Here is a 13948-nt window from a genome sequence, read left to right on the forward strand (position 1 = left end):
TTAAATAACACAAGATCATTAATAATTTAAAAGAGGAATATGACAATCAAAAGTTGTCATCTTTCCTATCATATTTAAATAAGTTGAATCGGACTTGCGGTGTAATCTTCTTAATTCGAAGTTCATCGTAGCTCTCCACCTCCATCTCATTGTAAATTCACTATTGGCCACAAAAGCAAAGCAAAGAAAGCCAGACTGAGACTGATAGCCAGTCTGAATCTTACTTTTGATCGACACAAAAGAACAAGTATTTAATCTGCATTATTATAATTATTATTTTATAATACTCTTGTCGGATGAAAAAGAGACGCGAGTCTTGTGATTAACAGGGAATTAACACACAAGAACAAGTCCGTAGATCTTAGTTTCAGAACCCTTGGACGGCTCTAATAGCACAGGAAAACCCAAAGGATTCTCTTATCCTTTCTCCCTCATCTGGCCTCTCTCCTCAGGTCTCTCCTGATGAATTTTAATTAGACAAACACAAATCGTTCTCAGCAGCAAAAACAAAAAACAAAAAACAAATTTTTCACAAAAAGAAACTAAATTATTTCTATGCAGCTTAGCTGCAAAACTCATGCACAAGGTATGTTGAGGGGTTCCTCAATCCAACCGGCAAACTCATCATCTGCACCAAAATCGTCAAAATCAAAATCAGGAAGCTCACAAGGCACATCATCGTTAAACCCACAAATTCCACTGCCTAGCTGCCCACGAAGATCATCGTCGTCTTCAAAAGTCTGTTCCAAATCATTCACCATTAAACAATCCAGCTCAAACATGTAAGGCTCTGAACAAGCTGGGATTGGCACTTCTGGCAAACTCAAATCGGTTATTTCCATGGTTGCTTCCAGTTCAGAAGTCAAATCACTGGCTTCTTTGCTTGAACCCAGGTCAGGCACTTGCAAAGCCGTAAATCCAGACTCTAAATCATTATCTTCTTTGCTTGAGGTCTTGTAATCCTCGGATGTCGACAAGATCGAATCAGGCATTTGCAAAGCTTCAAGCGCAGACTCAAAATGATCGATTTCTTTTCTGGAAATGCGACCATTCTCGATCGAAGTATACACTTGAAGAACAGAGGGTGGTGATGACTGAGACATAACACTGCCTGAGTCCTCTGCTGAAGAAGATGAATCCGAAGAAACAGTTGCAGAAATAGTTCTCTTCTTAGAGAAATCCATGGCTTCAAACTCTCTTCTTTTGGCCTCATAAGCTTGAGAAGCCTCCTCTGGAGTATCAAAAGTACCCAACCATTTTCGACCTTTGATAGGATGTCGAATCTCCGCAGCCCATTTCCCCGAGTTTCTGAGTCGAACGCCTCTGTATTGCGAAGACGAACGTCTCCTTTGTGGTTTGGGTTTAACTGGTTCCCATTCTTTGCGCCCCTTGCCATTAATGGTAAGAATAGAGCTGTCAGTTTCAACCGTCACCGGTTTCTCAGGAGCTACAGGAAGGGTGAGCTCCTGAACACATCGTTTTATCCTCTTCAGCTTTCTGTTTCCCCACTCTTCTTCTTCATCTTCGCTTGAAGATGAGTCTGTGGCTTCAGGATCGTTATAAACTATACGCAGTTTTCTGGACATTACTGGCTTCTTTCGAGCAGGGGCGAGATGAGGCTTTTGCTTTACCGTTTTGGCTTTGGGGAAATTCATCTTGTTAGAAGGTTTCGTCAGGTTCTTTGGGTAAATTACCAAGAAAAAACCCCTAAAGATACTCACAGAAATCTAAATATTTATCACAAGAAAAAAAAAATCCTAGGAAAAAAAGAAGGCCCTCGGAATTTTTAGTTGCCCTCTTAAAAAGATGAAAAGATGTGAAAATTGTTGTATGTGAAAGTCACCAAAACACACTACTTCAGAACAAGTCCTGCAAAAATCAACCAGATATAGAAAAATGAGAATAAAGAGTGAAGGATTCAACCATATTCATGAGAAGAACAAAACAACACAAACCTTTTTGGCCTCAAACGCATCGAGATAGTCGGATTCACCGAATTCAAGCCCTGCCTCACAGAGCAGAAGAATAGTACAGAGACAAAGACCGAGCAAAGATCAAGCAACAATGAAATAGAGAATTCCCAGAACTGCACCGACAACATAAATTCCCCTACACCGCCGAAGGCTATTGAAGAACACTGTTCAAACAGTGAACAGTGAAATTACTACTACAGTCTCTTTCCGCTCCGTTCTAGTCTGTCAAACAAGCCTATAAACCTTAGTGACACACAGATATATAGAGGGCAAACAAGGAGAGAGAAAATCCCCCAGAGAGATATATCTAAGAGAGAAATAATTTTCAATTCTAAGAGAAACCCACAACGAGAAGATCACAAATCTGTGGCTACGATTTTCGCTCCAAGAAATTACAATTACTACATCCACAGCATGAGTTATATCTATTGCTAGTTTTCATCGATCTGCACAACGTTGACGCAGACCGGCGCTGAAGATATGTTAACAGAGAAAAAAAAAATTGCCGACGCACGCAAATCTCCATAAAAACATCACGCTCAGAATACAAATACAGTAATACACCAGTTTTTCTGCAGAAAATCATTAATTATCAATATACGTGTAACCGAGGATCGTATACGTACCACCTCTGATTGTTGGGGCTTTTTCGCTTTCGTCTGTCCTTATCTATGTCTCTGCCTCTCTACTTCCCAACCTGCTTTATCTTATCTGTCACCCCTCACTGCTTTTTGTAACAGAGCCTGTGGTCAAAATAAGGAATTTAATCAAGCAATTAATAGAATTAAAATGAATTTATTATAATTACAGTAATTATGAGCCGGCATCAACATTTACTTTATGCATGATGATTCTGTGTTGTTACTTACTCATGGGCATTAAAACACATAAATTTGCAGAAGCATATAGTATATATATATATATGAATCAGTCACTGTCTCCTGCAGTTCTACGTGAAGTGCGTGTATCAAGGTGCGGCTTTGATTTTGATTTTAGTTATTCCATTATACACGCGTTTGGAGAGCGCGTGGCGAATAGAGGACACTTGTCACCGCTTTATCTGGGAATGTAGCGCCGCGAACGCCGAGTAGGCGCTTTTTGACTTTCTCTTTTTAACGGCTGGGAGGCTACCGTGTTATGTTTACGCAAATGCCACTGTAGCGGACGAGCATTTAAATTTAAATAAATTTAAAAAAAAAAAGGTTAAAAGGCAAAAATATGTATCGATTTTATTTTTTCCTGTGATGATGTTATCTTTTTTCGGGGCTTTTGTTGGTGTTGATAAGGAAAAATAAAGTAAAAATCGAAATCAAGAACCTGGGAAAATAAATGATAAGAATTGAAGACCACAAAATTTTGAGATTAAATTTAAGGGATATACTATTTTTTTACGGTTTTAAAGAATAATCTTTTAACAAAAAAAAATACTTCGCATTTCCAAAGTAATTTTGTATTTTAAAAAGAAGTGTTTTAATCAAAATATTATTTTTTGAATTACAAGAAAAGGCCATGGTCCTTAAATTCAACTTCACAATTTTCACTAATCACTTCAGTTTTGAGGTTCTTAATTGCAAATTTCCCAAAAATAAATGCTCCTCCTATTTTACGTGATTCGATTTTGATCATTATATATTATTTTCGCCCTCAATATGTCATGATATTACTTATTATTGGGGGAAAAGAAAGATCAGAGAGTCATTTAGAAAGGGGAAAAGATCGTAATACCTTAATTTCCTTAATCGGATCAAGGATTTACTGATGAATATAAGCGCATGATATTTGAATAATTACATGATAAGGTAATAAAATCAAATATTTTAATAGGAAAGTTTGATTCCCATATACGAGTATTAGCTAAGTGAGAAATGTATTAGGATTTAAATATTCTAAAAGAACTACAAAAAATAATATCAAATGAAGTTTCTTATCATCACATAAAGATGGTGAGCATAAAAGATTTTATTTGCATTCAATAAGTCACCCAAATACATTCATTTAACGAGTGTTACAATTGTAGTCACTGAATTTTGTTAATACTTCAAAATTATTAAAATATATTTTCTTTTAAAAATTCAAAACAATACTTAAAATCAAAGTATTCTTTACATATGATATCCTCTTTAAAAATTTGAAATTTGATGCTTTTTCAATATTATATACAACATAGTCTTTTATAGCCATTTAATTAAATTAAACGATTAATATTATACCACGTGAGATTGAGTGAGCATGTTTAGTGCCTACCAGATCCAAATCTTAAAAAATTTTGATCGACTAGTTTTAATTTTAACAGTCAGCATATGCTGTTTTTTTAATAGGTTAACCTAAAATTTTAATTAGAACCACATTTTTATTACATGTAGACATTGGTTTACTAAAATAATTTTATTAAGTTATAGTCAGGTACTAATTGTAGATACCTCATACCTCTAAATTGGAAGGTTTATTTAATTGTGGTAAATGAAATATTTTTGTAATCGATAACAAAGAAATTGAAATGGGTATGAAACGCCGAAAATTTTTCTATAATAAATTATGACAAACAAAATCATTACATAAATGTAGTCCTCATGAATTTGATTATTTATCCTTAATACAAATTAGAAAAAAACTTATATACTTAACTTTGTATACTTAACATGCTTGTTTTCAATTAAATTAAAATATGTAAATTTTTTATAAATTATTTATTCTATAATAAATCTTGTAATTAGTTTTATTAACATATTAACATCAAAATTGTCATGATTTGATTGGATATAAGTATATAAAATATAAAGTTAAGTATATAATTCTCACTCTATAAATAATACTCTCTCTACCCTGTTTTATAAGACATTGTGTTAGTTGAATTATAAAATCAATTAAAAATTAAAATAAAAGTTATAGAGAAAGAAATAAATATATTCAAGGAGCCAATATAAACTTAAAAAAATAATATAGTTAATTTTTGGCCCAAGATAATGTAGTTAATTTTAAAGTACAAGTCTTAGTAGTTAGTACTTAATTTTATATATTTAATATACTTTTATTAAATCAAATCAAAAACATAATTTGGCCAGTGTTACAAGAAAAAAATTATTTCAATATGCTATATGCTTTTAAAAATAGGGAAATTAAATATCACTAAAGGATCTTTGGAGGTATTTTAAATCTAAAAAGGACTTTAAGATTTTAATTTTTCACAGCACTCCCTTAATCCTTACCTAAAAATAAGTTTTTATAGAAAATGATCAAATTATCGATAAAGTTTAAAATAATAAGTGTTCATCCTATACAAGCAACAAGTTATTCAAATTTTGACAACAAACAATTTATAATTAATAAAAACACATTTAAAATTTAACAAGATTGAAAACTAATAGCATAGGTTTAATAAAATAAATATTCGTCCTACACAAATAACAAGTCCTTTGTGTTTCGGCAATAACCAAATCTTGATTAACAATATTCATAATTTAAAAATATTAAAAAACTAACAACATCAGTTTAATATAACAAGTATTTACTTGCATAACTAAAAAGTTATTTAGATTTTGACAATAACCAACTCGTTATTGATAACAACATATTCGAACTTTAACAGAATTAAAAAACTAATAGCACGGATTTAATGGAGCAAGTGTTCACCTTGCATAAACAACAAATCATTGGAGTTTTGACAACAACCAATTCATGCTTGACAATAACATGTTTGGACATTAACAATCAATTTCTGTTTAGTTGTTTTTTTTCATTAAGAAAGACAATTAAGTCATTTTTAGTAAAAATTTATTTTTAGATAAGGATCAAGGGGGTGCAATGAAAAATTAGAATTTTAAGGTCATTCTTTAATATATAGTACCTCAAGTGGTCCTCAAGTGATGTTTTACCTTAAAAATATTTCCCTAAATACTACAAATTTAAAACTCAATTTCATCAAATTGAGTTTCCAATTTTTTTTTAAAGTATAGAACTATATTTCTAATTTTTAAAAAAATTGATGTGACAGACATGGCAAGTTATGCCCGCCACTATCTCACCTCAAAATGTGACTATGCTGCATGATTCCCTTTACCTTCTTCACCTCTCCCCCTCCCCTCTCTTCTTACATGGCTATGTGATGCTTTTGAGGTGTGTTTTTGGCCACCATATATTTGGATGTTTATATATAAAATAATTATGATATTAATTTTATAATTATAATTATATAAATTATATTTTTCAAAAACCATACTCCCATAGCTTATTATTATAAGATATTTTTAATCAAATTATATTCATGATAAGTTAATTAATTATCTTAAAATTTTACACTCTGTCCATATTTATATTTATTTAATAGGATATCTCAACTAAATAATGTTATTAATTACACCCACAATTAAGAGTATTATTCTTTTGCCCCTATTTATAAGTTATTCCCCCAACATTTTTACTAGAATTAAGAAAAAACTTAAAACCTCATTTAATAAAATATACACAATTTAAAAATAAAATACTCTAACATTTAATAACCTTTTAAATATTTAATAAGAGAAAAAGGGTAAAGATAAACACAATAATTATTGAGATGTCCTATAAATAAGATAAAAATAAAAAATTTATTGATGGCTTATAAATAGGTGTAGAAGAGTACTCTACTCTTACTTTTATTAAATAAATGCAAAGATGGAAAAAGTGTATAATTATTAATTTCAAATAATTAATTAACTTATTAAGAATATAATTTGATTAAAAATATCTTATAACAATAAGTCATGGGAGTATAGTTTTTGAAACCTATAATTTGTATAATTATAATTATAAAATTAATATCATAATTATTTTATATATAAACATCCAAATACATGTTGGCAAAACAAAAAAAAAAAACACCCCAAGTGCAATACACAGTACCCTTGCAAGAAGAGAGTGGGGGGGGGGGGAGAAGGGAAGGGAAATTATGAAGGAGTATTTGCAGTGGAGAAGCACCAGAGGAGGAAAAAAGTAGATAGAAACTCACCCTAATTATGGAGTACAGTCATATTAAGTTAAGTTGGGGTAATGGTAGGCATAACTTGCCATGCCTGTCCCTTCAATTTTTTTTAAAAAATTATAATAGAAATTAGTTTGATAGAAATCGAGTTTTGTACTTTCATGTACCAAAAAAAAATGAAACTTGATCTTCTTGAAATTGAGTTTTAAATTTGTACTATTTATGAGAATATTTTTAAAAATATGACATATTAGTAAATAATTTTTCTTCTCACAGCATTGGGGTCAAATTTTCAATCAAACAAGTAAATTTTAATAACTTAATAATATTACTAACAAGAATTTATTATAGCATAAATAATATATAAAGAATTCACGTGTTTTGATTTGATTGAAAAAGAGTTCCTTATTTGTTAAATTAGTAAGTTTATTCCAATTTTAAATAGTTGTAAATTTTTAATGTGAGTTATAATAAAGGTTTTAAGCAGGATTGGTATATTTAATTAATTAAGTAAATCACGTTAAAAATTATATTCCCAAAAATATTCATGATATATAAAAAAGATTTGAACAAGCAATCTCTTTAAAATTAAATAACAAAACTAGATTGCAGCTTCTTGGCACTAACTTTTTTACGCACAAACCCTCCTTGCCTGAATAGAATTGTTAAGTTAACAGACGTTGCCATCATTTTGGTTTTTACTTTTTGTGATTTTGCCAATAAATGTAATTATTAAAAATTTGAGTTTTGTATACGAACCAAAGTTTGCGTAAGTTACTTGTTTATCCCTCCCTCCATTGCTAATCACTATAAGGCAAAAATCTAGGGAGGTATGATGTTTCTATACATAAGACAATTTATATGTGATATTTCAAGCTCCTTTGATCTTCTAAAAATTGCTCTTGATTTTAATTTAATCGCGACTCGATTTCTATTCAACCTAACCTAACCTTGAAAACAATTTTTTAATATAAACCAAATCGTTAACGAGTTCAGTTGATAGTCTAGCTGGTCCAAATACTATTAGTTCTTCAAACACTCATTAGTTTCAAAATCAAGAAAAAAGAAAATAGAATTTGTTGCTATCAAAAGGATATGACTTCGATGCCCAGCAAAGTGCGAAGCACTGACGTGCTCATTACCATGAAAACATCTGGGCCATGTAGATTTAATTTAGATGGCCTAGATCTTTCAATTTCAATGTTGATTTTAATTTTAATTTTATATTTATAAAAATAAAAATTTATAAATTTTTTTATAAATATATTCATAATCAATCTTGACAGTGCTGATTTAATTTGGATGGTTCAATTTAATATTATAATTTTTATAAATTAATTATTTAGATATGCTATGGACAGTTCAAATTTAATATTAAATTTTTATTCTAGATTTAAAATTTTTATTTTTATTTTAAATTTATATTTATTAAAATAAAAAATTATTAAAAATTTAATATTGAATCTGTCTTATTCAAAGTCCATCTAGATAGTCAGTTTATAAAAATTATAATATTAAATTAAACCACTCAGAATCTCAGATTAAATCAGTACTGTCCAGATTAATGATAAATATAGTTAAAAAAGTATAAATTTTATTTTTATAAAATATAAAATATAAATTAAAATTAAAATTGAAAAAATTTGGACCATCCAAATTTTTTCGGATGGCCTAGATCTCCCCTGGTTGATGAGCACTGTTGAGCATCGAAACCAGATTCCAATCAAAATAACAAGAGAAGAAGAAAAAGGGAGAATTTGGGATTAAACCTAACAATGCTTGGGGTGAGAAATTTCAAATATTTTAGATTATATAACAAAGAAAAAATAGCAATCAAGGACTAGTGACCAAAATTAGTATCAATCAAAAACTAATTAACTTAAATATTGCATTACAGTCTTTTAATCCTTGATTGATATTACTTCATTATGCCAAAAGGCCAAATTGCCCTAAAGTAAAATTAAAAAGATACCTCCACTATTGTCGGTGCCACTCTTTGGACCCCTTACTGACGGTGTGGTTGTCAGAGCTAGTAGTAGGGTCGCTAGAGGCTAGTCACTAGAACTTTGGTGTCGGTAACATTTTTATTCAAGGAATAATTGGTTTAGATGACCAAAGAAAGGTTTGATCCCATGAACCCTTGCCACCTAAAAAGTTTAGCAGCCACCAAGCCCTTTAATTATATATGGCAAAAAAAGTACTAAAACCAAATTTCTAATCATTTTCATATTATAATATAATGGTGTGTTACTAATTCCTGAATGACACTTGTTATTTACTAATATTGCTTGTTAATTTGACATGTGCAATTACAAATTAAGAATTTTAAAACTTCATGCATTTTAATTGTTAAAAGTCCAAATGTGTTGTTGTTAATTACGAATAAATTATTGTTAAAATTTCAATAAATACTCGTTGATAAATGACTAATATGTACAATTAAATTCATCCTATCATTTTTTTAACTTCTTAAAACCCAAATAAATTATTGTTAATTTTGAATGAATTGTTGTAAAAACTTAAATGTATATTTGTTAATGAAGGAGTAACACCTAGACAATTAATCTTATCTTATCTGTTTTTCTAACTTATTAAAACTCGAATGAACTGTTATTGATAAAAAACTAACACGTACATTTATGCTTATCCTATCTATTTTTCTAACTTGTTAAAGCTCAAATGAATTATTATTTATTTAGAATGAGCTGTTATTAAAACCCAAATGGATACTTGATGTTAATTTACTAATATTAGTTGTAGATTACTAACAGGTATTATAATTTAAAATTGATATTGGTAAATTAACAAGTAAAATTAGCAAATTAATAATTGATGTTGCTGCTTATCTAGCAAACATAGATAATTTATAATTTATATTAGTAAATTAATAAGTAAAATAAAAAATAATTAATAATTAATTATTCTACATAATAAGTATATGGTACTTTAATTTTGTTGCGTTTGAAATTATTTCTATTTTAATCTCCTTGAACTAAACTGAAATTTCAAATTTTTGGACCTACTAGTTATTAAGTGCCGTTCATGGTCTTTGATTTAAATTCTCCCAAAAATCAAAATGGAGCCTTAATTTTAGCTAAGTTAAAAGCGTCAAATGCCCTGCTACGTAATGAAACAATATTTATAATTTTTATTGAGGAAGATATTCATATTTAATTGTCTAGTGTTCTATTATATCTCAAACATAATTGCTTAAAAAAAAAAGTAAACAATACACACACACACATGTGCACAATTAGGGGAAAAAATCATCAAATGGTGGCATACCCGATTTTGTCTACTCAATTTAATTCTATCTGTTTAAAAAACTAGCTACCATGTCTAATTTAATAATTTTTTAAATTTAAACTAGTTTTTTGTCAACTAAACTGACTGTAAAAATAAATTAATTAAAGGGATAAAAATTTTACACGAAAATCCAAAACATAACGAAAGAATAAAAATTTGCATGAAACCCGAAAAAAAAAAAAGTGTCACTGTTCATGAGTTGATTAATCATGGGAGTTAGCATTATTTGTTGAAGCTTTTGGAAGTTCCGAACCAACGCATTTTTACTAGTGCGGCCTTCACTATGGACACTTTTTATGGGAGTTAGCATGTAAAATGTGATAATTATTGCATGATCCGTGAGAACTTGTCTCTCATATTGTTTTTTTTTTTTTTGAAATATTACATCTCTTTTAAATTATAAGATATTTTTAAAAAAAATTTCATCTCAAAATATAAGACACTTTAAGTAAATTAATATTTAATTAAATGCGTCAATTTTAATATTACCTTTCCTCTCTCTATAATTAATGTTAGTCTCTTCTCTTTTTAATATATTAAATAATAGATATTTTTAAAAGTGTATATTTTTATTTTGAAAAGATAAAGTTATTAAATGTATTTAATAAGGTTTATTAATATGTAAAATTTTATTTAAAAGTGTTTTATAATTTGAGATGAAGGGAAAAACAATTTTATCCTCAATTTAAGATTTGAAATGAACATGGAAGACAGTGACTGCTTGATAATAGGAAACAACAATTTTTCTTGTGAAAATGACGAAAATCAAATAGCGTTACAGGTACATTAGTGCCATTTTTTTAATCAGTAAAATGCATCATATAAATGATAGTGGCTACTTAAAAATAAGAAATGATAATTTTTTTAATAAATAACTAAAACCTAATAAAAAATTACAAGTACTTTTATGCTATCCTCAATTATATTCATGTACTGCTCCCTCGTAATCTACATATGCCATAACGGCTACTAATATCAAGCTCTTATTTTTTCAAGGGAAAACATAATCATCAGATTTTATAATTTTATTAATTTTTTTTAATTCATGTAATTTTTTTTTTGTATTTTCAGTTTCTATAATTTCAATAAAATTGGGTGAAGTATGTTTTTCAAATTCTTATATTTTCAGTGTTTTTATTCCTTGTCTGAAATTAGGAGTGAAAATAGGCTAGATCGATTTAAGTTTTAGCCAAACAAGTTTGAGCTTGTGTGGTAAATGAAAAACTTGAAGCCTATATAAAGTTTTTTTCATAGCTCAAGCCCAAATTTATCTTAAGTTTAGCCTAACTTGAAAGCTTATTTAAAAGTAAACATTTTAAATAAGTTCACATTTTAATTTTAAACATTTTAAATATACTTTAATACTGTTATAATAAATAATATATAATAATTGAAAGGACTTGCAAACCACAATATAATATAACAATAGAGTAACAACATTAAAATTAATACATAAGTTTAATATGATTGAAAATATAACTAGAAATAAAAAAAAAGGAATAAATTGATTAAAAATCAAATGGTGCAACTGTTGTATTTGTGATATCGTCCCTCTGTTTTTATTTATAAGAGAAACTATCACTTTTTGTTTTTTTTATATAAATAAAATTACATATTTTAATAAGCATTTATTACACATTTCCTAAATCACTCCTCATAATTTACATTAATAAAAAATAATTAATGCATACTTATGTTGATTAACACAAGAATTTTAGTCTAATTTTTTTTTATTTTCAAACATAATTACTATGATTAATTAACTTTTATAAACTGTGTGATATAATTTTTTCTCTTACATATAGAAATGGAGGAGCATTACATTATATATATACACATATATATGTTGGCATGTTGGGTTCATAGGCTAGGATTGAAAAAAACAGGCCTGACCTATTTAATTAAATAGGCTTAATTAAAAGCTTAAATTTGGCCCGAGCCTTTGTCACCCCAACTAAAAGCATTGAAAAAACTTACAAGGATTAAAATAAAATCTAATAAAATTATAAGCATTAATAATTGTGTTTTCCTTCCCCCCACCCTTTAGTTTAGCAATTGGGCTTACGAACAAAACCATGGTTACCAGCTCCAAAAACTGATCAGACAAAAATTGCTTGTTTTGGAAAATAGTTTGGGCAAATGCCTTTTGATTCCAAAATTATAATAAAGTATCTTCCTTTTAACCTCAAAATCACAGTTTTTTCCACTACTTTCTTGCAAAATTGATTTTTTAAAGGTTATGAAAATATCATGATTGAGTTTAGTGAAAGGAATTAGTTTCTCACTACATGACAAATTAAATATTTACTGTAGAGGTGTCTATATCTAGTGCTCGATCGTACTTTGAACAGGATCCTCTTCAATAAGAGGATACCTATAAACAATTAAAAAAAATGAAAACATTATAATTACACGCATTTACCAATACTTCGTTTGTAAATTGTAATTTGTGGAAACTTTAATTTTATAGACAATTACAAAGTAAAAATTAAAAAAAAAATGCTACTTGTTTCCAAGTACGTCTTCTTGTTCTTTTTTTAAGAATAAGTATTCAACTTCCAAGAGCACTAATGTATAACTACAAAAACCAGAAAATATGTGATATGGGAAGAAAGTTTGTTAATAATACGCAATGGCCTATATTTAAAACAAAAAAATGCTTCTAGAAATAGTCTAAAATAAAGAAGACCTAGTGAATATATTTATTGATCTACATCACATTCTTATATTTATTTATTTTTCACTAAATAGGCAAATTAACCTTTAAATTATAGGTTGAGGAGCATCTAAGATACTAAACTTATTTTTTATTTTAACTTTTAAAAATAATGTGATATGACCACCATTAAAAAATTAATTTTAATTGTTAGTTGACTATAAAATGATAAAAATGAGTAATAAAATTTTCTTAGTTATATTTTGTAATTTTTTGGGTCAATTTCTAATTACTAATGCTATGCTTGGCTGGAGAGAAAAGTGGGAAGGAAAAGTAAGGAGAAAATAATATTTTCCTTTGCTTAGCTATGGAGAGAAAAGTTGAGGGGGGAGAAAGGGGCGAGGAATAACATATGGGACCAATATAATATTCAAAAAAAATTTAATCGTGATTAATTAAACCAACAAGTGTGGTTAATGAGGTGTGTGGCCAGAGAGGTTTAATTTATGTAAAATGTTATGATTTCAACCTTAAAAGTGGGTCCAGATTGATGGCGAGCCACCTGAGCAAGGAAAGAAGAAAAAAAAAGTAAAGGAGTGCCCTCTGTGCCACATGCCGCGGCGTATGGTTAATCCATCATGGTGCACAAGGGCAAACTTAAATGCAACAAGCCTCTCTGTGCCATAAGTCACAGTGGAGGGCAGCATGCGTTGTGATGCACCATCAAAATTCCAATAAATCAGTTCACGTTCTGTGCGAGCAAATAGAGAGAAGGAGAAGTAAGACATGAAGAACACGGTTCAGCTCTGCTAGGGCACGAACATTAGAATTCTTGAGGATAGATTCTCCCAAGTATCTAAGGTAAGTTTATTATACTCTCTTCTTCCTTTCTCTCCCTTATTTATGAAGATTTATGATAGGGTTTAAGTTAAAAAGTGGATTTTCGATCTATAAGAGTTATAAGTCCGATTCCATTGGATAAAATGGATATAAAAAGAGTTGTTTGGAATAGAAAAATCCTATATTGATGATTTTATCAAGAGTTTATTGGGTAGA

General features: G+C 28.9%; 1 protein-coding gene across 1 annotated transcript; it reads right to left on the minus strand.

Moving 5' to 3' along the window:
• Window positions 1-295: 295 nt before the first annotated feature.
• Window positions 296-1804, minus strand: LOC129311407 (ethylene-responsive transcription factor ERF118-like). Its single transcript, XM_054953707.1, has one exon. The coding sequence runs from the start codon at window positions 1653-1655 to the stop codon at window positions 576-578; it is 1080 nt and encodes a 359-aa protein (XP_054809682.1). The 5' UTR covers window positions 1656-1804; the 3' UTR covers window positions 296-575.
• Between the last annotated feature and the right edge of the window lie 12144 nt (window positions 1805-13948).

Source organism: Prosopis cineraria, unplaced genomic scaffold (genome assembly GCF_029017545.1).
Source record: "Prosopis cineraria cultivar Desert tree isolate PC_DT_omini unplaced genomic scaffold, ASM2901754v1 PC5, whole genome shotgun sequence".
Taxonomy (NCBI): Eukaryota; Viridiplantae; Streptophyta; class Magnoliopsida; order Fabales; family Fabaceae; genus Prosopis; species Prosopis cineraria.